General features: G+C 38.7%; 1 protein-coding gene across 1 annotated transcript in view; it reads left to right on the top strand.

Moving 5' to 3' along the window:
• The window catches only part of samd4a (sterile alpha motif domain containing 4A), a 128,794-nt gene that overhangs the window by 72,279 nt on the left and 29,563 nt on the right, over positions 1–26,952 (top strand). The window contains exons 5-6 of the mRNA XM_052026487.1: positions 13,739–13,848; positions 25,179–25,265. Of these exons, the coding sequence (XP_051882447.1) occupies positions 13,739–13,848; positions 25,179–25,265 (197 nt within the window). The remainder of the gene's footprint in view (positions 1–13,738; positions 13,849–25,178; positions 25,266–26,952) is intronic.

The raw sequence follows: 26,952 nt of genomic DNA, 5'->3' as shown, positions 1-26,952 counted from the left end.
TTTGTCTTGACACCATGCCACTAGGCTCTCTATCTCCTTTCTGTACTCCATCTAGTTGTTGTTTGAAATCTGTCCCACTACGATGGTGTCATTTGGAAACTTGTAAATGGAGGTAGAACAGAATCTGGGCACACAGTCGTGAGGGTATAGGGAGTAAAGTAAGGGACTGAGGATGCAGCCTTGCAGGGCTTGGTGTTGAGAATAATCATGGAAAAGGTGTTGCTGCCTGTCCTTGCTGATTGTATTCTGTTGGTCAGGAAGTCAAAGATCCAATTGCAGAAAGGGGTGCCAAGACCTAGGTCTAGGAGTTTGGAGATGAGTTTGTTTGGAATTATGGTATTGAAGGTGGAGCTATAGTCAGTAAACAGGAGTCTGACGTAGGTGTCTTTGTTATCCAGATATTACAGAGATGAGTTTAGGACCAGGGAGATGGTGTCTGCCATGCACCTGTTTTGGTGGTAGGCGAATTGCAGTGGGTCGAGGTTGTCTGGGAGGCTGGAGTTGATGTGTGCCACGACCAGCCTCTCGAAGCACTTCAAGATGATGGATGTTAGACCCACTGGCCAGTAGTCATTAAGGCAGATTACCTTGTTTTTCTTTGGCACCAGGATGATAATGGTCTTCTTAAAGCAGGCGAGAACCTCAGATTGGAGTAGGGAGAGGTTAATGATGTGTTCGAGCACACCCACCAGCTGATCTGCACAGGATCTGAGGACACAACCAGGGACTCCATCTTGTCCAGTCATTTTCCGCGGGTTCACTATTAGGAAGGCTGATGTGACGTCTGCAATGGTGACAGTAGGTACAGGTGCATCAGAGGCTGTCGGGGTGGGTGGTGTCATTTCATTGACTTTTTGTTCAAAACATGCACAGAATGCATTGAGATCATCGGGGAGGGATGCGTTATTGCCAGTGATACTGTCCTACTTTGTTTTGTAGCCCATTATAGCATGCAAGCCTTGCCACAACTGGCTGGGACTCTAGTCTCATCTGGTATTGTCTCTTGGCATCCCTGATAGCTTTACAAAGGTGTAGGTCAGGGTCACCCAATTTGAATGCCTCAGACTTGGACTTCAGTTAGGATTGGATCTCTTGATTCATCCGTGGTTTCCGGTTAGGGAACAGTCGAATTGACTTCTTTGTATGCAGTAACTGATTGTCATTCCATGTGAATTTGTTACCTATAATTCTACGTGCTATAACCTTGTTACCAGCATTCAGTGCTCATGACCAAGCCTAGATGAGGTGACCCTTTTGCGCAGCACCTGTGCTCTGTCTGCAATGGCCATCCTGAGCTTCTGGTTGTGTCGTTTCATCATCCTCTCTCATTCCTACACTGATCTGTCTGTCCTTGGCCTTCTCCATTGTCATGGTGAGTCCAAATGTAAACTAGAAGACAACAGCTCATTTTCTGCTTTGGGTAGCTTATAACCCAATGGTATGAACATTGAAGTTTTAAATTTCAGTTAATCCACTCCTCCTGTATTCCCTTCCCACTCCCATGGGTCCACCCAGGTTCTCTCTCCGATTGTTCACCTTTTCCATCACTCACCCCCATCTCCCACCCCATTACTTACACTCATCACCCTCCTCTGCCTGGTTTCATCTGCCCATCATCCCTCCCTTATCACCTACCAACCTCAATCTCCCCTCCCCTACCTAGCTCCTTCTGCCCATCACTCCTCATCAGTCCTCGATCCACCTATCACCTTCCAGCCTACGTCTCACCCTCACCCTCCTCTTTACACCAGCTACCTTCCCTCTCCACTCGTAGTCTTAATGTAGGGTCTTGACCTAAAATGTCAACAGTTTCTTTCACCTCCACAAGTGTTGCTTGAATCACTGAGTTCCTGCAGCAGTTTGTTTTTATTTTGCTCCAGATTACAGTATCTGCAGTCCCTTGTGTCTACAAAAGTTATTCTAGGCAAGCAATGGCTAAACAACTGAATGTTAAGCAGAGGTATTGTTCTTGGCTCATTTAGCATTTGGTATTTAAAAATGCTATTTTGATGGTCCAGTTTTAGCTTTAGAGAAGAATACCTCATAGTCATATTATATATGCTGTAAAACTAGTTGTAAAGCCCATCTCACATGCTAATAGATTAGAGGCAATGCTCAGTTGCTTAAGCAAAATCAATAAGTCAACAAACTAAATGGATCATAACTTGTAATGCATTGTAGTAAAGCTGATACAGACTGGTAAGTATCAAGTCTAAAGCCTGCAATGCTTTGCTTTTGATGAATCAGTTTCTCTTTTTAATCATAAATCTGGAAAACCAAAGAATTACTTTGAAAGCTCTGTTGTTGTTCTATAGTGTGGCAGGAGAGCAAAATCAAAGAAATTTATAGCACAGTAAGTCCATTTTATCCATATTGCTAAGAAAGGTTATTTAGCCTTCTACTTTCCAGCCCTTGATCTATAATCCTGAAAGTTATGGCAATTCAAGGACTGAGCCAAATACTTTTTAAATGTGCTAATGGTTCACCATCTTTTCAGGCAATGAAGTCCAGACCCCCACAGTTTCTGAAGGGCAGGAAAAAAAACTTTATGTAATTTGCTCTAATATTTCTATATTCAAACCATTTACCCTGTACTGTTAAGGCAATTGGGCAATTCTGTTCATGCTGGCTAGGCCTTTCAATTTTATGCACCTCGATTAAATCTACATACAATCTCCTTTCTTCCCAAGAAGAAAACTACAGCCTAGCCACTTTCTCATGACTAAAATTCTCTGTTAATGACAATATCCTCAGAAATTTCCTCTGCACACTATCTTGTCTTGTCATATCCTTCCTGTAATGTGATGACCAGGAGTACACAGTATTACAGTGTGGCCTTAAAGATGTTTTATTTAGTCAATTTTAGCATGACTTTCCTCCTCACATAACCCATAACATTGCTAGGAGAGGCAACTATCTCATATTTTTGTACGTGCATTTATACGTAGAATGTGGCTATGTTTGCAAGCCCAGCATTTATTGCTTACCCAAAATATCATTGGAAAAAGTTATGGCAAAACACTTCCTTGAACCACTGCAGTGCATCTGGTGAAGATGCTTCCACAGGGCTTTTGGATGGGGAGTTACAGGAACAAGACTTGGCAATAATGAAAGAATGGCAATATATTGCCGAGTCAGCATTGTGCACGACTGGAAGAAGAATTTAAAGTGATGTTGTTTTGCAGGCTTGCTGCACATGTCTGGGTGGTAGAAGTCATGGGATTGGGAGTTGCTTTTGAAGAAGCCTTGGTGAGTTACTGCAGTGTATTTTGCTAATGATTCCCACTGCAGGCACTGTATCCCTTGGCAATAATTTCTATCTGCACTGCTATTTTCACAGATCTGTGGACATGCACTCCAAGAGACCTCCTCTTTCACATTTATCATTATCTTATGATAATGCTTTGTTTGCCCACCTAAATGGATTTAGTTGTGTTTCTCCAGATTGAATTCCATTTACTTGCCCATCTAACCTAAGCCATTGATACCTTCCGCAGTCTAGAGCTTCCTTTCTCTTTATCAATCACCTTGCCAATTTTTGTATATCTATAAACTTACTAATTATGGCTCTTATATTTAATCCCAAATCATCAACCCATAAACTTTATCAAAATTGCAGCTGATTTTGTTACGAACCAGCAACAAAAGAAACACACTGAGCATGATTCAGTGTTAAAAACTATTCTATTAATCACTACTTATGATAATACGTAAAATAAAAGTAAAAATGTTAGTATGTTAGAATTCAAAAATGTTAAACCTGGAACGTTAACCCCAAAACTAAACTCTTCATGTGTGTGTGACAAAGTCCCAAACTCCAAGTTCATGAATGGTTCTTAAAGTTCAGTTCCGCAAGCCATAAGGTGAAACATGAGCAAGGGCTTCTTCAACAACCACCGTTGTCTGAAGATAAGACGTAGACGTAGAGAAACAGAGAGAGAGTAAATACGAAATCCAAATGTTCCACGATGGAACCCAAACGACACTCCAGTGTTTACTCGGTAGTGACTTCCTCGCCCTGAAAAGCATCTGAATCGTGGTCGTCCACACACAAATACCTGTTTCCTTCTACAGGTCAGCAACAAAGTGAACTCCACCGGATTACTTCCAACTTCCATACATGGATTTCAGTGGCAGACACAGTTATATTTTCTCATCCATCGATAGAGAAAACTAGCAGGCTGGTGTCTTTCTCCCTTCTCTCTCTCTTCTCTTCTTCTTCTGACTTCTTCAACAACGTCATTATGTCCTTTATCTTCTATTGACGTAAGCACGCCACACACACAAATACACACACACTCTCTATCTTAAAGGGACATTCACTGAGTCCGTAACAAGTTGCAGACAAGTTGGACAAAATGGCAGACATTTTGTCTTTATAATATGTACTTTTATTAATTGTGGTAGTTTGCAAAAGTGAGTAAGCCTTTTTGTATCTGGAGGGAAACAGCTGAAAGTAAAAAAAGTTTTAAACTTTTGAACATTTAAATCCTGCAATTAAATCATACGTGTGAAGCTTTTCACTTTAGTAACTATTGTTCTTTTTCTAACCCACTTATCTTCATGCACTGCACCTGCTTTGATTCATGGGGTTTGCTGTCGAAACAAGCAAATCTGGGTAGGCTATGGAGGCCAGGGAGCTGGGAGTGGCTGGGGGCCCCAAGGAACATCTCAGAACATCTAGCCCATACAGAATCACCAATTTCCACTATCACTATTTAATAAAACCTCAAAGAGCAAAGGACCTAACTCTGAACCTCAGTCTTTAAGTCATTAAAATTTCAGTCAGCCATTACCCTTGGCTTTTTGGCTCTGAGCCAATTTTAGATCCAACTTGCCATTTTCCTTTGGATTCTAAGTGTTTTCACATTTCTGATCAGTACATCATGAGGGACTTGGTCATACTCTTTGGTAAAACTGTAGAGTACATAAAATTTACTCCCATTTATTTTCCCTTTATCTTAAAGATTCAAACATGTTAATCAATTATGACATAGCCTTACACTAGTTGTGATTTGATTAAATTACCCATCTAAATTATTTTTCCTGTTCCTTAGAATTTTCTGCATTAATAAGCACACCACCCATGTTAAATTTACTGGCTTGTAATCATTCATGGTGTCAGCTTCCACATGTCTATTTTTGCAAGCAATCAAATATTGGTGACTATTCCCTAGTGTGAAAGATTGCAAGTACTAGCTGAAATAATACACAGAAGCAATGAACTAAGTGGGTTGAAGTGGGAAGTTAAGGATCAATATCTCAGATTAAGCATCCTTGGGATCACATTAATCCTTTCTGGTAGATATGGTAATCCAATCCTGCATTGGTCTCTAGATTGTCAATAAACCACTGATGACTTATGCTTCTGTGTGAAAGTCCTTGGAATGTTATACATTAATCAAGCATTCTAATATACAAGTTGGCTGTGGTAACCACATTATTTAAACATCTCCAAACTTGTATCTACTTTGTTGATAACAAATCCTCCTCCTCATGTGGATGATAATGAATGGTTAATGACAACTTTTATACTGATTATTGCTCGTCAGGCATTTAATTAGTTTTGCTCCACATTCTTGATTATCAGCTTTCTGTGGAAAGTATAATTCAAAGGTTTTTGTTCCTCAAAGGAACTATTATTGCTGCTCACTCTCACTTCATTCCTTTTAACATTTTGATTCCCCAAATTTAAATTTGTGAACACTCAATCGATATGAATAATAGAGAAATGCTTCCCACCTCAAACACCTGAATAGATTGCAATTTGGGATCCAGAGTAGTACTTAAGATCTCAGCTCCAAAAGCATGACACGTTAGATGATAGATGATTAACATGATGTGTACTATTGTTTGTTGAATATTGTTGTTTGTTATTATCATGAGCGAGTCATACAATGCTGATAGCAGGAGTTCACTTCTGGAGAGCTTGCAAATTATTGGTGTTCATCTTAAGGGAAGGGCACCAGCACTGCTTCCTGTTGTATATCCTTGGTCACAAGCTTCCAGTCATAAAACACAACTCTCTACCATCACCTCTTCATCCTGTCACCAAGTCAATTTTGGATCCAGTTTCCCCAAGTTACCCTGGATCCCACGGGCACTTATCTTTTGTGCCATCTCCTCATAAAATTCAATCAAATTTTTAATGCTGACTCTCCTTGATTAATCCCTGCCTCTCCAAGTGTAGATTAGTCCTATCCCTCAGAATTTTTCCAATAATTTTTCTACCACTGATGTTAGACTCACTGGCCTGTAATTACGTGGCTTATCCCTTCTGCTGTTTTGGAATTAAGGTACCACCATTCATCTGACATCTCTTCTGTGGCCAGAGAAGATGTGAAAATTTCTGTTAGAGACCCAACAATATCCTACCTTGCTTCCCATTGCACTCTGTACTACCTCAATGCACAATGTAATGAATTGATCTGTACGAATGGTATGCAAGACAAAGTTTTCACTGTACCTCAGTACAAGTGACAATAATAAACCAATACCAATACCATTGCAGTCTGGGATACATCTCTTCAGGGAGGCAAAGCAGAAAACAATTTGTGCCTCCACACACAGATTGCCACTTTGATCCTTAATGGCTCTACTCTTTCCGGGGTTATCCTTTGTGCCCTTGATATGCTTAAAATCCTTTGGGAACTGTGTGGTACGGTAGCATAGCAGTTAGCGTAACGCTATTACTGCACCAGCGATCGGGGTTCAATTCCCCCCGCTGTCTGTAAGGAGTTTGTATGTTCTCCCCATAACTGCATGCATTTCCTCCATGTGCTCCGGTTTCCTCCCACATTCCAAAGACATATGGGTTAGTAAGTTAACATGGGTGTAATTGGGCGGCGCGGGCTCGTTGGGCTGGAAGGGTCTGTTATCGTAAATGAAGTAAAATAAACTTCGTTAATCTTGCCTATCAATGCTATTTAATGGCCCTTTTTTGCCTTCCTAATTAATTTAGTTAAGTATCCCCTATAATCTCTGTATTCCTGCAGAATCTCTCCTATTTTCAGTTCTCCAAATCTGCCATAAACTGATTTTATTTTCTTTATTCAACCGGTGATATCCAGGGTTCCTTGGATTTATTAGCCGTATCTTTCACCATTATAGGAACACAATGTCCCTGAACTCGTCAGGTTTCATTTTTGAATGACTCCCATTGGTTGCATGTGGGTTTATCTGTCTTTACAATGTATGAAAGGGAATGAATTGTTCATTTTTGTGATTTTCTTGTAGGAATATGATTTTATTCTCACAAATTTTAGTCTCCCAAAAGAGTGTATGATATAGTCAACTAACAAGCATACCTCCTAAAGAAGGAGATCTTTCAATGAGAAAAGTCAGGTTTTATATTTAGCTGCTGATAAATTTCTGTGCTATGAGATTAGGTGTCACACAGATCACTAAGGCAGATGTGTAGGTCATGATTCATTGCTGATTGTGGGACAGTGCTTTGCACAAATTGGCTACTGTGTTTCCTGCAGTGATTTCATTTTAAAAATGCATAATTAGCTGTAAAGTGCTTTGAGATATGTTGAGGTTTTGAGAAATGCTCTGTGCGTACGATCCTATTCCTGAAATTATAATCATTTATCAGATCTTCTAAAATTAATCTAGGGGCGTAGGTGTTGCTAGCAAATTCAGCATTTAATGTTCATTTGCTATTATAAATTTGGCATTGCAGCATTTTATACAATTAACTATTTTATCCTCACAAGAAAACAGGCATGTCACCAAATGCAAATTATGTTCAATTCTGAGAGAATCTGTTGTGAAGGCTTTGATGGTGAATAAATATATTTATTGTCTAATGGTTGATAGTCAAATTAACCAATGTTTCTCAAAGTAAGTTCTTCAGTGCATTATTTTAAGTGGAAAAAAGAAGATAGATTTGGCATGAATTTGAGAATGTTTAACACAGGCCTAGTTGTTAATGTAAGACACTAACAATGTACTCAATATATCGAGTGAAAGATTTGTAACTTGTGTACCTGGAGTACCATTATAATATATTGAAGATAACCAACTGTTGAATTACTGAATCCATAATGAAGTGCACTATTTATAAGCTGCAGTATCATAAACCTCATTGCCTTCAGGGTAGCTGAAATGTTATTGGAGTTGGACAAGCATTTAAATATATTTGATGCAAGTCTACATCATAGCTTTGAGACCAGTTTGGTCAAAATCATAAGTTGCATCCTTTGACTGTGGCATTTTGTCTATATTCGTCCTTTCTGACTTTTGAATTGGCTGATCACATATCCTCTGTATCTCTGTTGTACATTTGCATGGGACTACTCTCACCTGGTTCTACTTCCAACGATTTGTTCTTAATCGGAGCACGAAGGGTAATGGTTTCCCTTTCCATTTTTGCAGCATTATATCTGTTGAAGTCCCCAGGAATTTAATTTTGGTTGTTCTTTTTGTCTAAATACGCACCTCTGCAATATCACCCTAAGTCACAGGAGAGAGAAAGGAGCACAGGGAGTGTGGGTTATCTGAAATTGGAAAATTCAATGTCCATACCATTGGGTTGTAGGCTACCTAGGCACAATATGAGGTGCTGTTCTCCTAGATTGCATTTGGCCTCACAGTTACAGCAGAGAAGGCTGAGGACTAACAGGTCGATGTGGGAGTGGGAAGGGGAGTAGAAGTGGCATGCAACCAGGAGGTCAGGATGGCCGTTGTGAACAGTCGCATCGTCTACGCTTGGTCTCACTATTGTAGAGGAGGCCATATTGACAGCACGGAATGCGGTAGATGAGCAGAAAGCTTCATCTTGAGAACAGATGTGATGGAGACAGAAAAACTGAGAAAAAGGGATGGAGCCCTTACAAAGACTGGTTATCTTGTTGTTAGCACACAACATGGGACCTCGCTTTGTGCAACACATTTCCTTGGACTAAACTTTATTGGCTATGAGATGTTTTGGGACACCTTGAGGGAAAAGCAAGCCTATCTGATGCAGTAGTAGAAAATTTTGGGGGAAAAAAGCAGGTCAGACACTATCAGTGGAAAGGGAAACAATCAAAATTTCATGTCTGTGACCCTTTGGCTATCTGATACATCTCAAAAGCTCTGGCCAGACTTGACTGGTTATGTGAGTTGTATCACAGGAAGGATATATTGGCATTAGAAGAATTGTTGCGTGTCTCCTCCAGAATGATACTGGGAGAGAGTTAAATTATGATGGCAAATTGCAGGGACTAATTCAAGATTGACTTGTAATCTATTGAAGTGTTTATGATGATAATGCAGCTAATGGAGCAAGATTATTTCTCTGGTGAAGGCATAAAATTACAGCTAAGAAGAACATTATTGATGTCTAAAATCTTCTCTTCATGCACATGGAAGTGAAAATTTTGAATTCTTTCTCCCATTCAGTTGAAAATTTCAGAACTTAACATTTTCGTTAGGCAATTTCAGTTTAGTAGCCATATAGATTTGGACTGGGTTTGTCTTTGTTAACAAACTCTGGAGTATCTCCTTAGCTAATTATAAAATCAAAAATCCTTATTGCATATAACAGAAAAGAGTGAAGGAGAAGAAGATGACATGAATGGTTTACTTAAGAGCTACACAAAATTTTCAATTGCAGGTCCTGCCCAGGCTGACTTATTTTCAGCCCCTATATACGAACAAGCGTTTGGAAGACTGGTGGGATGGATTTGCTGGCTGCTGCGGGGCTGCAGACAGCTTCTGCTGCCTGGGAACTCTGTTTGCAGCCACATTTCTGACTTGAGAACTGTCCGGGTTACGAACAATTCACAGGAATGGAACCCTGCTGTAACCTGGGGAGGACTTGTATTTGCAAATAAAAGACTGAGAGGGTTTTGTTCAGTGGTATAAATTTTTCCATTGAACGTGTGTGAGTTAATTTCCCACTTTTTCTTGTGCATCTTATGCTATATGTCATGCATAGTTTTAAACAATTCTTCAATATGAGACACATGAGAGAAACATGGCATCAAGTTGTACTGCATATTGTAGAAACTGTTCATTTTGTTAGTGCAGTACACCACAATGAAAGAGGATAAAAAAAGAAATGAAAGAGAAAGTGAGTTTCACTTTTGCTTTAAATTGAGCTGTTTTCTGCTGCTTAATGCTTGCACCAACCAACATTAGCTCAGAAACCATAAAGTAGGAAACTGTGACATTATAAGTGTACAGTAACGTTTACAATAAGGTTGTCAGACAAAATTTCATGTGAATCCAGTAAGACATTTTAAAATGTGGAAAATGAGAACTTATGAAATAAAATGAAAGAATGCCAGTTTGGCTACACAAGCAATAAACATCCACATGAATGTCAAGATAATTTCATACAGCTTTAAATTAGTTGTTACATATATACGAACTTAATTGAAGCAAAGAAAAAATTTCAAAGAAAGTTTTTTAAAATGCTTGAAAAATGAACTTATTGACCAAGTCATGAAGCCATAGTAACAAACTAAGAACTTGGAGAATGATATATAACACAAGTTGTACAGAAAACAGAGAGAGAAAAATATTATAGGTACAAAGAATCTAAAATAAAAATCGTTAGAAATAGATTGGTTAGACATCATCTATGGAAAGAGGAAAGAAAAGTGTATGTTTAGGCCAGTGACCTTTCAGTAACTTGTTCTTATTTCCTGCAACCTAACTGTTTTAGGTTTTCATCATGTAATAATAATAAATGCAAATACATTTTATTCTGAGTTATCTGTGGATTTATATTACACAATTTAGATTAAATGAAATAGGGATTTCAAATTAAACAATTTAGTTTTAAAAGTAGCTTAAATAACCCAATGTTTTCAATACCACAGCAACATTCTCAAAAATACTAATAAATTTGACATTATTCTTTGACGTATTTGACATTATGGCATTTTGATAGTTTAAAACAAGTTCTTTTATCATGTCATTTAGCTTGAAGTACATGTAATTGCATTGGAAATGATGTTTGTGGTGGTTCACTTGAAAGATCGCTGAAGATTTACAATAGTTTCAATTTAAGAGTTTGCAGTTTATGATTGGCTTCCCTTTGCAAATGAAAATTTAGATTTATTTAAGTTTATTGAATTTAAAGGGCTTTTCTAGCTAACCAGTGATTTGTGGGCTGGTATTGGTTGGTTTGTTATCATTGTTTCGGATCTTCCAGCTCTATGCCAATGCAAATATTTGGACTTAACCATGGAAGTCCTGGACTCAATTGCTGATATGGGCCTATGTCAGCAGTGGCATATTCCTCCATACATTTGTGCATGTGAACGTACAAATTAGGAGCAGGAGCAGGCCACTAGATTCCTTAAGCCAGCTCCACCTCCAAGACCATAGCTGATTTTATGGTAACCTCAACTCTGTATTCCCATCCACCTGTGATAACCTTTCATTTGTTATTCAAGAATCTATATTGGTATATGTAACATATATATGTCTATCTACCAACCCATGCTACCAAGACTATTTGTTGCACCTGTGCTCTTCAATGGGCTTCACGTGGAGCCCATTGGGGCATAGTGAGTTTCCCAAGGCTTAGAATCTTACAGCTGTACAGCACAGAAATGGGCACTTCGACCCACCATATCCATGCCAACCTTTTTGACCATCTACATTAATCTCACTTTCCCGCATTAGGTCCATGTCTTTCATTGACTTGCCTATTTAAGTGCCTGTCTAAATGTCTCTTAAACATGGTGATTGCATCTGACTCCATCAGCTTCTCCGGCAGTGCATTCCAGGTATTAATCACTCTCTTTTCCCTAAAATCTCCTCTAAAACTCCTTTCTCAGATTTTAAACCTATGCCCACTTGTTTTAGATAATGCTACCACTGGTAAAAAATTCTGTCTATCTACCCCATCTATACCTCTTATAATTTCAACTACCTCTTTCAGTTTACCCCTCACTGCGGGGAAAGCAAACCAAACCTATCCAATATTTCCCTAATCCAGGCAACATCTGGGGAATCTCCTCTGCACACTCTCCAGCACAACCATATCCCTTCCTATAGTGTGGCAAACTGAACTGCACACAATACTCCCAAGTGCAATCTAACCAATGTTTTGTAAAGTTGCAACTTGCATCACAACTTTTATGTTCTCTGCTCTTACCTATGAAGGCATATTCCTTCTGCCCCACCCCATTTCCAGCGCTCTATGGATTTAAGCTCCAAATCCCCCTTTTCATCTACATTCCTTCGTGCCCTGCCATTTACTGTATATGTCCTACCTCTATTTGACTTCCCAGAATGCATTACCTTGCACTTGTTGGGATTAAGTTCCATCTGCTGATGCTCCAACCAACTTGCCACCTTCGTCTCAACTCTCAGACTGGGAAGTCTGCCCACTGAGCTTGCACCAGGTTAAACCTGGCTCAAGCATAATAGTCCCTACTCAAATGTCTTGGAGAAATCTGGTGATAAGATGCATCATTTTTATAATTTACTTAAGTTGATTTCAATGTTTTGACTTGATTTTGAGTTAATTATTAGCATAGAAAATGTAAATAGAAACGTTCACTATTTTTGTTTTTACCAAGCTCTAAACTTAACTGACTAGTAGTGAATGTCAAAGACATTCCAGTCAGTCAGTAATGCCAGTTTTGACAACGTGAGCCTAGAGATGGGGCTCACCAGCTGTCAAATCCCTTCTGAGTGAAGCCAAATGATTGTGTGGAGAGGCCCCTATGCTCCATTCAACCACCGTGAGGTTTTGGGAGTGAGCCTCCCAGCAGAGGGGTACACCTGGGGCTAAACTAGAGCAAACACTGTGGTCTAGGGACAGCTAGCCAACGATTTTATCTGCCCCAAATAGTTATTCTTTTCTTAAAAAAAAGCTTAAATCTATGTGGTGTTCTACTTCTCTGCAAGACCTATTTGATACCTTTTATATGAAGTCTTTCTAACAACAGTGAGATGTGATTGTTGGCCTTACAGATTTTTGTTTCATATTTCAAGAAGTGTACTTATTCTTTTCGCGCGCGCACACACACACACACACACACACACACACACAATATCAACAGGTGTTCCGTTTTACTTGGCCAAGAATTGATTCAGCTTCTTTTTATCAGTGATAGGCGGGTCAAATTCAGACAAGGGATCACGTTGTTAAGAGGCAGAAATTTTCTCGGGTCATTCTTCAGAATTGGTGGTCTGTTTAGCTATTAATAATAAAAATGTCAATATATTGAGAAATATTTTTCTGCCTTTACATGGAACTCTATAAAATTTATTGTTACTCTTTTAATAATGAATTTTAAAATAATTTTAGCATGGTAATTAGGAATCTGCATTGTGCAAAGCATAAATAACATTTGTATGTATTGGCTGTTTATCTACAGAAACTCCCAATGGCATAACCTTGCCTTCACTTCAAGGCTCTGAATATTCTTTTCCCTGAGAACAGATTAGCACATACTATGCAAAAGTACACCAAAACTCTGCTAAATTTAGAAAGTGTTTGACATAGCAGATGAGTTGGGTCAGCTCAACTGATCTTGGTTCCACATTTATGCAGCTGGTCAGTCTAATCTGTTGATGATTCAGAGATATTTTAGCCAGGGATAAAGTATGCATAGAGGTTTGGTAGCCTTAATGCTTAAACGTTAACAAGATTCTACTTTGTATTTAAAATTGGAAGGTTTATGGTCTTTAAGAGTGAAGAAGGTAGCATTAAAAATGATAAATGTATAATTACTTTAACATGTAGATAGATTCTAATATGATAGTTAATATTTTTTAATTACAGATGTTCCAGCCTGGCTAAAAAGTTTGCGTCTGCATAAGTATGCAGGTTTATTCTCCCAACTCACATATGAAGAAATGATGGCACTCACAGAAGTTCAACTGGAAGCACAGGTATGTTCTTAAACATTAATTATCTTTTATCTGTTGATGATTTAAATGTAAATGTTGGTGTTTGGTTAAATTTTGCACTCTCCCTTCATTCTATTTATTCATTCCTGGGATGTGAACATCACTTCCAAGGCCAACATTAATAATCCCTTCCAAGTTGCTCTTGAGTAGATATTGGTAAGATGCCATCTGGAACCATTCTAGTATTGGTGGTGAAGGTACTTCACCACCCTTATTAGTTAGGGGTTCTCAATTTTCAATCCAATAACAATTAAGAAAGATTAATGTATTTCTGAGTCAGGATCTGTGTGACTTGGAAGGAAATGTGAAGAGGTGGAATTCCCAGGTGTCTGGTGATATTGTTTAATGTTCTCATCTGCAAAGACCCCCACTGTAATAAGCGTCATGCTAAATTATGTGTCTGAGTCTCTGAAGTAGGACTTAAATCAATAATGTGCTTGACAGATGAGACTACCACTTTTGACACAAGAGGGAAAAACATGGACTGCCATGTATTATGTGGAAGTTTGCAAATTGCTTAATCTTAGTATATAGTTTTTCTATAATTGAGGTCAAATTATGCATCAGATCATCATCTTATTTTGCCTTCTGGTTCAGTTGTGGATTCATTGCAGAATTCAGATTTGAGCTCAAAATCTGAGTGATGTAGGAATATATTATCAGAAATGACATCTATCTTGTGAAATATTTAACCAGTGCTTTATCAATTCTGATTCAGGACAATCCTATGACACTATTTAAACAACAGCAAAATTCTGTTGGTATAATGTTCCTTATCTACCAACTTCATAAATAAGTCAATGTTTTAAATTATTTCTAAGCCTGCAAATTGTTGTGCACAAAATTATTTTGTCACTGCTTAACTTGAACCTGAAGCAGTTTGAATTTTCCTTACCCAAAAAGAAAAAGAGAGCTATATATAGGAAGTATTCTGTTTTAGTTGAGCTTTGAGGTTTTACCGTCACCAGTGTTTTCCAGTCATACCTTTGTCATTGTCTGATGCTGTCAGCATTTTTGGTTATTCAGAGGGAGCTTGAGTATTCAACAGGCTTTTCCCTTTGAGATAAACTTATATTTTCATTTCAGATTATAAAGAAATGTTCCCTTTCTGTTTTTACTTTGCTTCATCGTCAGGGACAGGAGATTTAGCATGAAGGTCAAGCACATCTCAATGCTGAAAACCTGAAATAAAAACAGATGACCAAGTTAATGTTTCAGATTGATGATCCTTCATTAGAATTGGGAATTCAGAAAGCAGCCATATTTTAACTTGCAGAGAAGGGGAAGGGCAAGGGAGAACAAAAAGAATCTCGGTGACAACATGGATGATGATATCGACTCAGAAGTCTTGCTAATGACAGTGAATCTGTCTGTTGGAGATATAGAATTATAGAGAAAATGAAACAGAAGAAATAAAAGAGGGAATGCTGGAACTGAGTGGCATAGAGCACAACCATTTCAGGAAATCTGAAATAAGTACTTAAATAGTCAGACTGTCCCTTTCCACAGATGCTACCCAATCCATTAATTACCCACTGCACACTATTCTTTTGTATCAGAACTCACCAGTTCTGTTGCAAGCTTGAAAGGATGGTTACCTGAAATTGTTGAATTCATTGTTGAAGACTGAAGTTGCCCACTTGAGGATGAGATGTTCTTTGAAGCTCATTTTTTGCTCACGGAACAACATCTCATCTCCCGTCTGCTCTTTTTTCCTTTCAGTGGATGTTGCTAATGTTCCCAGCAGTTTTTGCTTCAGATTTCCACAGTCTACCATTTTTGTTTAGCATTTAAATCCTGGCCATTTCTAATGTAATGCAGTTGTTCTGTCTGTGCAGATCCTGCCTGACATTTTGGGCTTTTCCCAGTTCAATCCTTTATTTTGGATTTAACAGCAGATCTGGTGCTTCGGCGTTCCTTTTCATTTTTCTCTGCTTTGTTACTTTTTACCCTTCATTTACACCTCCTTCAGACAGATTAGTTGCCAGCAGCAAGACAGCAACATGCCTCTCTTACTCAATACCAATCTGCACCATCCCTTTCCTCTTGATTTCCATCCATCACAGATACTCCTGTTGTTCCCTCCCTTCTCTGCAGCCTAAATAAAAAAGCCTGTTTCTAAAGTTTCCCAGTTCTGATGAAGAGTCACCAACCTAAAACATCTATCTGAGAATTTCCAGCATTTCTGTTTTAATTTGGCATCTAAAAGAAAATATCTGAGATATCAAAATGCTTGGAGGCTGCAGTGTCCCAATTAGTGCTGTATAAGATCAAATGAATTGTACTGGTATACAGGTCAATTACAACCTTTGCCAGTATGACCTTAAACTTATTGACAAAGCAAATGTGTGATGCAAGCTGTCTCTGCAAGGCCCATTCTTATCTGTCTGTTTTCCATTGCAACAAATGGACATACCTTCAAGCACCTCTCGACCTGAGTTCCATGTACATTTTTTTTTAGCAAAACTTGCTAACAATGCTATCTGGCAAAGGTGGACTTATTCTTCTTTCCCTAACTGGATGCACTGTACACTTGGCTTTGGTAGCAGAACCTGGCTATTCCCTTGCAAGTGTGTTATAATAGCCAAAACCCTGAATATGTTTTCTTTGTATGAGTCTAACTCAAGATGGTCATGGTTGCTCCTAAAAGATGACTTTATCCAAAGATTTCATCAAAACGGGTAAGACCGTACTGCTGCTGTTTCACTGCATGAATACAGATATTCTTGTAATCCCTCCAAATAGATTTCATTTTACATCCGAGTAACAATTTAGTTTGTTCTTTCATTATTGAGAAGGCCATTGTTAATGCAATATTTACAATGCTAAATTGAAAGAAATTGCTTTAATGTTTAATAATTACCAAAACTCGCAAGGATATCTGTTCATTATTACAGATTTTGTCCAGATTTGCCATCAATATTAAGGATCAGAAGAGCATAAAGCAGTTTGGAGACTGCCTGGTGGGAGAAAATCTAATTGTAGTTTCTGGTTACAGTAAGAGGCAATGAAAAATATTAAGCCTGACTGGGAGCCAAACTTGCTTGCCATCAGTCTTTTGTTTATCCTATTTTGATCTCTAACTTAATGTGATCTTAGAATTCTCATTTCAAAAGCTATTGCAAAAATTGAACTCCGTGCTTTCATTCCTTCGTTCATTTGTGTTTTAAGATGATAGAAATAGCCATTTTCAATATATTTCAGAGTTTCTTCTTTCTATTATGGCATTGAAATTGTTCGTTTTTTTTGTTAAAGATTTATAAAATTGCTTCCTGGAGAATCTTCTCTCCTTTTAATATTTTTGAATCAAATAAGGGAATCTCATTTTTTCGGCGTGCTATTGTTGAGAGCAGAAAGTAACATTATTGTATGTGTTCTGTTGACTTTGCTCAGTCAGATGATAAATTAAAGGTTTGTCTCGGTGAGTAGGATGAACTGTTTGGTGCCAGTGTACTGTTATTGTCTTTACCTGTACTACATCAATGCACTCTGTACTGACTCAATGTAACTGCACTGTGTAATGAATTGACCTGTACGATCGGTTTGTAAGACAAGCTTTTCACTGCACCTCGGTACAAGTGACAATAATAAACCAATACCAATACCAGTGCTCAATCTGCAGAATCTTTTTGATTTTGTAGTGTTTTAGTTGCAAATGTGATCAACAGGCTTCTGTGTATTTACTTGATGGAAGCAAGCAAACTTCACCACAAAAAATATATTGAGGTGAAGTGGGATAGATATTTTCACTCTTTCAATAGCTTATCAAGATTAGGCATGAATTGAAGGTTAATTTTTGACGTATTTGGCAATATGTTTGATCAAATTCTCTTTTGGACCCTTAACAATTTTGGCTTTTACAAATAAGTCTTCTGAAAATAGATTTCAAGCTTGAAAGTAATCCTGCAATTCATTAGTCTGGTTTTTTTGAGGGAAAAATATGTCGAACTTTGAAGAAAACTGAGATGAATTTTCCAGAGTTAGGTCTTTAGATAGGAGTGACACTCAAGTGAAGTAAATAATATTTACTGAACTTTGCAAAAATCTGTATGTGATGAATCTTTTATCCCTTGCCTTGTAGATAAGTCCACATTCATAGACCTATTAATGTGTACAAAAGAGCCGAATAAGATCTTACCAGCTAAACGTTGAATATTTTTTTTGTTACTTTGCTCCCCATGATCTTCAGTTATATCAAGCTGGACCTTTCTCCTCATTATATGATTTCAACATTTCGCCCAGAAGTTTCCATTAACCAGCAATAACATGATTTGTACTGCATAAAGAACTGGATAAATCAGTGAAATTAGAAGAGTCTTGGTAGCATTGTCTTCATAGAAGGTTTCCTGTGCTTTGACCCTTTCTATTTCTATGGCTATAATTTTTAAACTATCTTTAAGATTTTTGATGAGAAATTTGACTGACGTTAAATTTTAATTGAACCTAAAACGTGGTCATTCATTGTCCGTCTTTATTTTATCACATAAACCCTGTCTACAACCCTAGTTAAATTAAATGCCAGATATTCAAGATAGTCAGGGGGCAGAAGTGAGTGTAGTCGATCTTACTAAGGAGAAGGTGCTTGGGAAGCTGAAAGGTCAGAAGGTGGATAAGTCACCTGGCACCTGGACTGGATGGACTACACCCCAGGGTTCTGAAAAAGGTAGCGGAAGAGATTGTGGAGGCATTGGGATTGATCTTTCAAGAATCACTAGAGCCCCGAATGGTTCCAGAGGACTGGAAAATTGCAAATGTCACTTCACTCTTTAAGAAGGGAGGAAGGCAAAGGACAGGAAATTATAATCGATTAGCCTGACTTCAGTGTTTGGTAAGATTTAGAGTCCATTATTAAGGATGAAGTTTCGGGGTACATGGAAGCACACGATAAAATAGGCCAAAGTCAGCATGGTTTACTGAAGGGGAGATCTTGCCTGACAAATCTGTTGGACTCCTTTGAGGAAGAAACAGGCAGGATAGACGAAGGAGAGTCAGTGGATGTTGTTTACTTGGATTTTCAGAAGGCCTTTGACAAGCTGATGCTCACGAGTCTGCTAAACAAGATAGAGGAGACCATGGTCTTACAGGAAAGGTACTAGCATGGATAGAAGATTGGCTGACTGACAGAAGGCAAAGAGTGGGAATAAAGGGGCTTTTTCTGGTTGGCTGCCGGTGACTAGTGGTGTTCCGCAGGGGTCATTGTTGGGTCCGCTACTTTTCAAGTTATACATTAATGATCTGGATGATGGAATTGAGGGCTTTGTGGCCAAGTTTGCGGATGATACACAGATAGATTGAGGGGCAGGTAGTGTTGAGGAAGCAGGGAGTCTACAGAAGGACTTGGACAGGTTGGAAGAATGGGCTGTCACAAACCAGCAACAAAAGAAACACACTGAGTCATAATTCAGTGTTAAAAACTATTTTATTAATTACTACTTATAATAATACGAAAAATGGAAGTAAAAATGTTAGTATGTTAGAAATTCAAAAATGTTAAACCTTGAACATTAACCCCAAAAACTAAACTCTTAGTGTGTGTGTGTGTGGCAAAGTCCCAAACTCCAAGTCCAACGAATGGTTCTTAAAGTTCAGTTCCGCAAGCCATAAGGTGAAACATGAGCAAAGGCTTCTTCAACAACCACTGTTGTCTGAAGATAAGACGTAGATGTAGAGAACATAGGGAGAGTAATTATGAAATCCAAATGTTCCACGATGGAACCCAAACGACACTTCAGTGTTTACTCGGTAGTGACTTCCTCACCCCGAAAAGCATCCAAATCGTGGTCATCCACACAAACACCTGTTTCCTTCTACAGGTCAGCAACAAAGTGAACTCCACCGGATTACTTCCAATTTCCAAACATGGATTTCTGTGGCAGACACAGTTATTGTTTCACATCCATCGATAGAGAAACTAGCAGGCTGGTGTCTCTCTCCCTTCTCTCTCTCTCTCTCTCTCTCTCTCTCCCCCTTCTTCTGACCTCAACAACGTCATTACGTCCTTTATCTTCTGTTGACGTAAGCACGCCACACACACACACACGCACACGCTATCTTAAAGGGACATTCACTGAGTCCATAACAGGGCAAAGAAGTGGCAGATGGAGTACAGTGTAGGGAAGTGTATGGTCATGCACTTTGGTAGAAGAAGTAAAGGCGTAGACTATTTTCTAAATTGGGAGAGAATTCAGAAATCGAAGGTGCAAAGCAACTTGGGAGTCCTAGTGCAGGATTCCCTAAAGGTTAACTTGCAGGTTGAGTCAGTGGTAAGGAAGGCAGATGCAATGTTAGCTTTCATTTCAAGAGGACTGGAATATGAAAGCAAGGATGTAATGCTGAGGCTTTATAAGGCATTGGTCAGAACACATTAGGAGTATTGTGAGCAGTTTTGGGCCCCATATCTAAGGAAGGATGTGCTTGCATTGGAGAGGGTCCAGAGGAAGTTTAAGAGAATGATCCTGAGATGAAAAGGTTAACATATGAGGAATGTTTGATGGCTTTGGGCCTGTACTCGCTGGAGTTTAGAAGCATGAGGTGGGGGATCTCATTGAAACCTACGGAATATTGAAAGGCCTGGATAGAGTGGACGTGGAGGGGATGTTTCTAGGAGTGGGAGAGTCTAGGACCAGAGGGCACAGCCTCAGAATAGAAGAACATCCCTTTAGAACAGAGATGAGGAGGAATTTCTTTAGCCAGAGTGTGATGAATCTGTGGAATTCATTGCCACAGACGGCTGTGGAGGCCAAGTCATTGAGTATATTTAAAGCAGAGGTTGATAGGTTCTTGATTAGTAAGGGCATCAAAGTTACAGGGAGAAGGCAGGAGAATGGGGTGGAGAAGGAAAATAAATCAGCCATGATCGAATGACGGAGCAGACTCATTGGGCCCAATGACCTAATTCTGCTCCTATGTCTTATCGTCCTATGGTCTAAATTTGGGGGAGGGGGGGGGGGGGTCTTCAAGAACAGGATGTTTAATGAATGAAGAGGAAATGAGAGAGCACTGACACAGGATAGTGAGGGCAAACTTGACAAGGAAAGTGTGACAGACTGGAGCAGAAAATATAAACAAAAGTATACAGCACAGAGTAAAGCCAGAGTTACTAAAAAGTACATATAATGAAGCTAAATGGTCTTTATTTGAGTGCATGTGCCATTTGCAATGAGATAGATGGATTGACAGCACAGACAGCAACACATGAGTATGATCTAATAGTTGTTACGGAGAAGTGGTTGCAGGTTGAGCAGGCCCGGGTATTAAATATTCCAAATGGTATGCTGTTCCAAAAGAACAGACCAAAAAGGAAAGGAGAACCGGTAGTGTTGTTAATCAAGAAAGGTATCAGAGTTTAAGATGAGGGAAGTTTGTTACAGTTACATAGGGTGTTGGTGAGGCTACACCTGGTATATTGCACAGTTTTGGTCCCCTTACCTCAAAAAGGATGTAGTAACATTGGGAGCAGGTTGGGATGAGAGGGTTGTCATACCAAGAGAGGCTGGATAATTTGGTCTCTGTTCCTTGGAATTTAGAAGTATGAAGCCTTATAAGTATTAGACCTTATTCAAACATATAAGATCCTAAGGGGGCTTGACAGAGGATATATGTTGAGATGTTTTTACTAATGGGAGAGTTATTAACAAGGGGACATGGCTACAAAATAAGGGTCTGGTCATTTAAAATGAAGGTGCATAGAAATTTCTTCTCTCAGGGTAGTGAATCTCTGGAATTCTCTGCCCCCAAGAATGGTGGAGGCCAAATCATTAGCTGTATATTTAAGATGAGCATAGATAAATATGTGAAAGACCGAGAATTTGAAGGTTATGGGGAACTGGCACAGAAAATGAATTGAGGCCAACGTAGATCAGCCACGATCATATTGAGTGCTGGGGCTGGCGTGAAGGGCCTGGCAGCCTAATCCTGCTCCTGTGTTCTTGTGTGTTCAAAATATAATGATCAAAATCAGCATTCCAGCTGTTCGTTGCAAAATTAGATATTTTAAATGTTATATAGCAGAGGAAAACATAGAAATGAAAACCATAAGCACAAGAGAAGGGGCAAGCTTGGAAAGGTGGATAGAGGATGGGGAATACAAAGGAAAATAGAAAACTGTAAATAAAAATTCAAAATATTAACACCACAAAAACTATAAGCTTGCTGTATCAGGGTTTGCTTTCTTTTAGATGCATCGGTATGAATATTTCAAGGATGGATCGAATGGATGAAATAGAGTGGGAGAAGGCTTATGTGAAGCGTAAACTAGATAGGCTGAGTGAACCATAGGTGACTATTGTTTCATATAGGCAGGCTTGATTTACAATATAGTTGAAGATGCAGGAAATCATGCCAAAAGTTAGAATTCCACCATTATTTCTTTTAAACCAATTTCAGTTTGTGAAATGTCACATTCTAATTTAATTTATTTGCACATCATTGAGATTATGTGCAAACAGGAGGTGGATTTTCTTTTGCATTAACTGTTTTACATTTACATAGCACTGTTGTGAAATAGATCAAGGTTTGTAATCAGACAAATGTGCTGGCAAGCTGTGTATAGCTTTTGCGTCAGATACTTTTCGAAGGGGTAGTTTTGAAGGAATGTTTGAAGAGAGAGTTAGCGAGGGAATTCCTTTCCTGCACATAAGGCTTAGATAGCTAAGATGATGCAAGCATAGCCCAGGCATCCCTTCGAATCTGCTCTATTCAATAAGATCATAGCTGATCTAATCTGGGCTCAACACCACTTTCCTGCTTACTCCCCACACCCCTTGACTCCCCTGTAGTTTGACTGTGCTTCAATAGTTTCTTGGGGAGAGAATTCCAAAGAGTCAAGACTCTCTCAGAGATGAAATTCCTCCTCAGTTTACAATCCCTTGTTCTGAAACTATTCCATCTAGCAAGAGGAAACATTCTCTCACTATCCACTGTCAATCCCTGTCCCTCTCACCATCTGAGAAGTATCAGTAAGATCACCCCTCAACCTTTTATACTCTAATGAGTATAGGTCCAAGCTGTTCAATCTTTCTTCGTTTGTCATCCCAAGAATCAACCTAATGAGCATTCCCTGCACAGTTGACAATGCAAGCACATCTTCCTTAAATCTGGCAAACAAAACTGTGTGCACCATCTTGGGTGTGGTCTCACCTGTATCCCATAAAATTGCATCTGAATTTCTCTGTTTTTAAATTTCATACTCTTTACAATAAAGGCCAACATTCCATGAATAGCCTAATTACTCGCCATCAGCAAATTTGACCACAGAACACTCAGTTCCTTCATCCAAGTCATCAATACAGATTTTAAATAGTTGATCCCCCAGCACTGATCCCTTTGGCACTCCAAAAATCCAAAATTATCAATTTTGTTATCAATCCAAAAATGCCCCATTTATCCCAACTCTGTTTTCTGTTTAATAGTTACTTCTCTATCCATGCTCATATATTACCCACAACTCTGTAAGCTCATATCTTGTGCAATAACCTTTTATGCAGCACCTTATTAAATGCCCTCTTGAAATCCAAATATGTTGCATCAACTCATTCCCCATTATCCACCCTGTTTTTAACATCCTCAGAGAACTGTGGAAGATTTCCTTTCACAAACCCGTATCGACACTGTTTGATTGTCTATGGTTTTCTCTGTATTCAGCTTTTACTTGCTTAATAAATGTTATAAAGATGGCTCCCACTGCTGAGGTGAAGAAAATTATGGGTGCGCAAGACACTAGATTTACAGGAAAAACAAGACTTGCATTTTGTATGATCTTTTCAGGTGCTTCCATTGCCTTGATAGCAGATGAAGTACTTTTGCAGAATAGTCAGTATCATGATGGGGGAAACCAGACAGGCAATATGTGCCACAACAAGATAATTGTTTTCACACTGTTATGCGAAAGTTAAGTATTGCCTCAACCACTCTCTGTGTGCTGTGAGATTTCTTTCTTCCAATTGAGAGACCAAATCAGGGCTTCGGTTTAACTTTTTATGTAAGTAATGGAGCCTCTGACAATGTAACATTTACTCAGCATTGAAATGTAGCTTGAATTTTTTTGTGTCCTTAGTCTCTGGACTCGAGAGCACAGATCTTTGGACATCTGAAGGGCTTGAAGAGGCAGGAGTTGTCAGGGCGGGGTGGGGGGTTGGTGGGGTTGGAGGGTGGGGAGGGAGTTGTGGAAGTACCACTGCATGGAATGAGATTTTACTTTGAAATGCATTTTAATCAATATCATATTCCAATCATGTAGTCCAATTGTTGTGCTGCAATCTCAGATAAGGGATTTGTATTTTAGAACCAGATTTTTTTATATTTGAAATTTCTAAAATCCCCAGCAATGCAAACTAAAAGGAATGAAATTCCATAGGCACTAGTTAATTTTCAGTGTTGAGTGACAATTATTATTACCACAGGACTTGTATCAGCACAGCTATTTTAGGTAGGATTGTAGAAGACTTGATTTTGCATGGCATGTTCAGTTCATAACAGTATTCAGTGTTTTAGCTGTGAAGCATTTGGCAAAATGGTGTTTTTGCCAAACTGTCTTTGAATTGGTGTAACTTTGAAAACTACTTTTCACCATTTGAGAAAAAGATGTGTATCTACCTCTCACCTAAAGCTGATGTGCATTTCCACATAAATAACACCACCATTTTTTCTATCAGCAAAATCTGACACATTGTTTTGAAAATGAGCATACTTTTGTTAGAGCAGGTCATTGATTTTGAATTAAAAAATGAGGAGCTTGTCATTTTTGTTAAAGCCAATACTGGTACATGAGTGAATAACCATCATGAGGATATAGAAGTCCTTTTCATATATCATTTGAAGGCTTACTTAGATAACTCTTTTTAATCCAGTCTGCCAATTCCCAAATTCAGTTCAAGCAATGACAGACATCAAAATACGAAAACTATATCCGCCATGTTTTCAGTTACTTTCTGGGGACATGAGTTCAGACTCTTTCAATCATTTAAGTTGTCGAGGTTATTTTTACTTTATCTAAATATTCACTGCAGACCACATAAGTAACTTCCTTCTGCCAAAAGCAAGTCTTCATTTAGGAAAACCAAATAAAACAAGTAGATTTGACTCCAAGGGAATAGCATTGATTGAGAAAATGTGGAGGACTTTGATCTGCAGCAGTTGAAAGTCCATCCCCTTCTGGACACATTTTAATTTTGTCCTCCATTTTTGCCTCATGAAACAAATTTCATGCAAACATATAAATTTTAAAACATTTTTTGACACAATATGATGAAACTTTTTATTAGTTGCTATTATGAATGAATATTTGATGTATCTTTTTTTTATTCTTGCTGCAGAATGTTACCAAAGGTGCAAGGCACAAAATTGTCCTCAGTATACAAAAGCTGAAGGAGAGACAGAATGTACTCAGACTGTTGGAAAAGGTAAGAAATAGAAAGAAGAATGTTTGTTCCTGTTCCATGTTTCCAATTTCATAAATTATCTTTTTACTTTCATTACTACAAACATTAGATGCTGGAAGTATGTGGTTAGAAACTCTGAGGTGATCATATTAGTTAACAGCCTCGGTTATTATAATTGTTACACGATACACATTCAAAATTATATTTTGTTATGCTGAAGATAATAGCTGTTAATTTGGCCATTAATCATTTAGAGTACCAAAGTCTTCTCTTTCCTTGTAATTCATCACTTTGTACTATATCCTTTACAAGTATTCCTCAATTCACTAAAGGAATGCATTTCTGGAAAATAATTTGTTTCAAGAAAATTCATAAATTGTAAAACCTTTTCCCATATGTTTTGATGTAAAAACTGGTTGCATTCCAGAGTTTAAGAATTTCAGACAAAAAGTCTTAAACACTTAAAGATATATCAACATGCAGTGCTTCCTCTTGTGGGTGAATCTGGAACTAAGGGTCACAGTCTCAAAATAAGGGCTCACCCATTTAAGACACATGAGGTGAGAATTTTAGAGACACGAGAGAATGCAGATGCTGGAATCTGGAGAAAGTAAATGGGTTAAGCAGCATCTGGAGGAGAATTTTTCTTTAGAGCTCTCTTCCTCAAAGGCCATTGGAAGCCGAATCATCTTTGAGGCAGATTCTTGAGAAGTGCATGGGAAAAAAGTGCAGGTGCGCAGAAAGCAAAGTTGAGATTGCAGACAGATCAACCATGTTTTCATTGAATGGCAGAATAGGCTCAAGGGGCCAAATGGTCTACTCCTGCTCCTAATTCATATCTTGGTATCTTCATAGGCTAATATTAGTGATAGCTCTGCATGTTTAGGTGGTGAGAGGTAGGTGAAAGGTTGTGGTATCACTGTGGTTTGGATGGTGGTGTTGAATCTGAGCTCAAGAGTCTGCAGCATTGATACCAAGGATACTTCTTGTGGAATGTTCCTGGGTAGCTGATGAACAAAGCTTAAAGAAGATGTTGCTAGAAATTTAAACAGCTCTTTTTCAACTGATAAAGCTCCTGAAGGAAAGCATGTCGTTTTCTAATATTTGGCCTCGTCCTGTGCCATGCTCCATTTGGGCATTGTTGTTTTTGAAGATGGCTACTGTTTCATGATGTAGTAGAACACCTCTAAGAACTTTTCTTAATGAGCCTTGTGGTGGTGGTGGTGGTGCTTTTGATTTCTTATTGTTTCTTTTTTGACTTTTGTTGCTCAAGCTCTCGTATCTCATTTATAATCACTTTGCCATGAGATTCCAGTAACTCTTCCACATCATCCCGGCCTACTTCATCAAACCCAGCCTTGTATGCCAACTTAACAAAATGTTCTCCTACACCAATCATTGTTGCAAGGTATCTCATCCCAAGAGGCTCAGAGGCAATCTTGATATTGTTCCACTTCTTAATTTCCTGTCTGGTCGGCTTTTTCATTGCCACTTGGCTCTGAAATGATGTGTCTCATTAGGTAATGCAGGAAGTAAGCCTTAAAAACAGTGATAGAACCCTGGTTCATGGATCGTGACAATGAAATGGTGCTGGTGCAGAAAATGCTCTCTGCATTTTGTAAGCCAAGTCTTTTGTTGCAAAAACAAAACTGCTGGAGGAATTCAACAGGTCAGGCAGCATCTGGGGAAGTAGAAGGATGGTTGATGT

This window comes from Pristis pectinata, chromosome 1 (genome assembly GCF_009764475.1).
Source record: "Pristis pectinata isolate sPriPec2 chromosome 1, sPriPec2.1.pri, whole genome shotgun sequence".
Taxonomy (NCBI): Eukaryota; Metazoa; Chordata; class Chondrichthyes; order Rhinopristiformes; family Pristidae; genus Pristis; species Pristis pectinata.
Note: the sequence above shows the minus strand (reverse complement) of the source record. Positions and strands in the feature narration are given on the sequence as shown.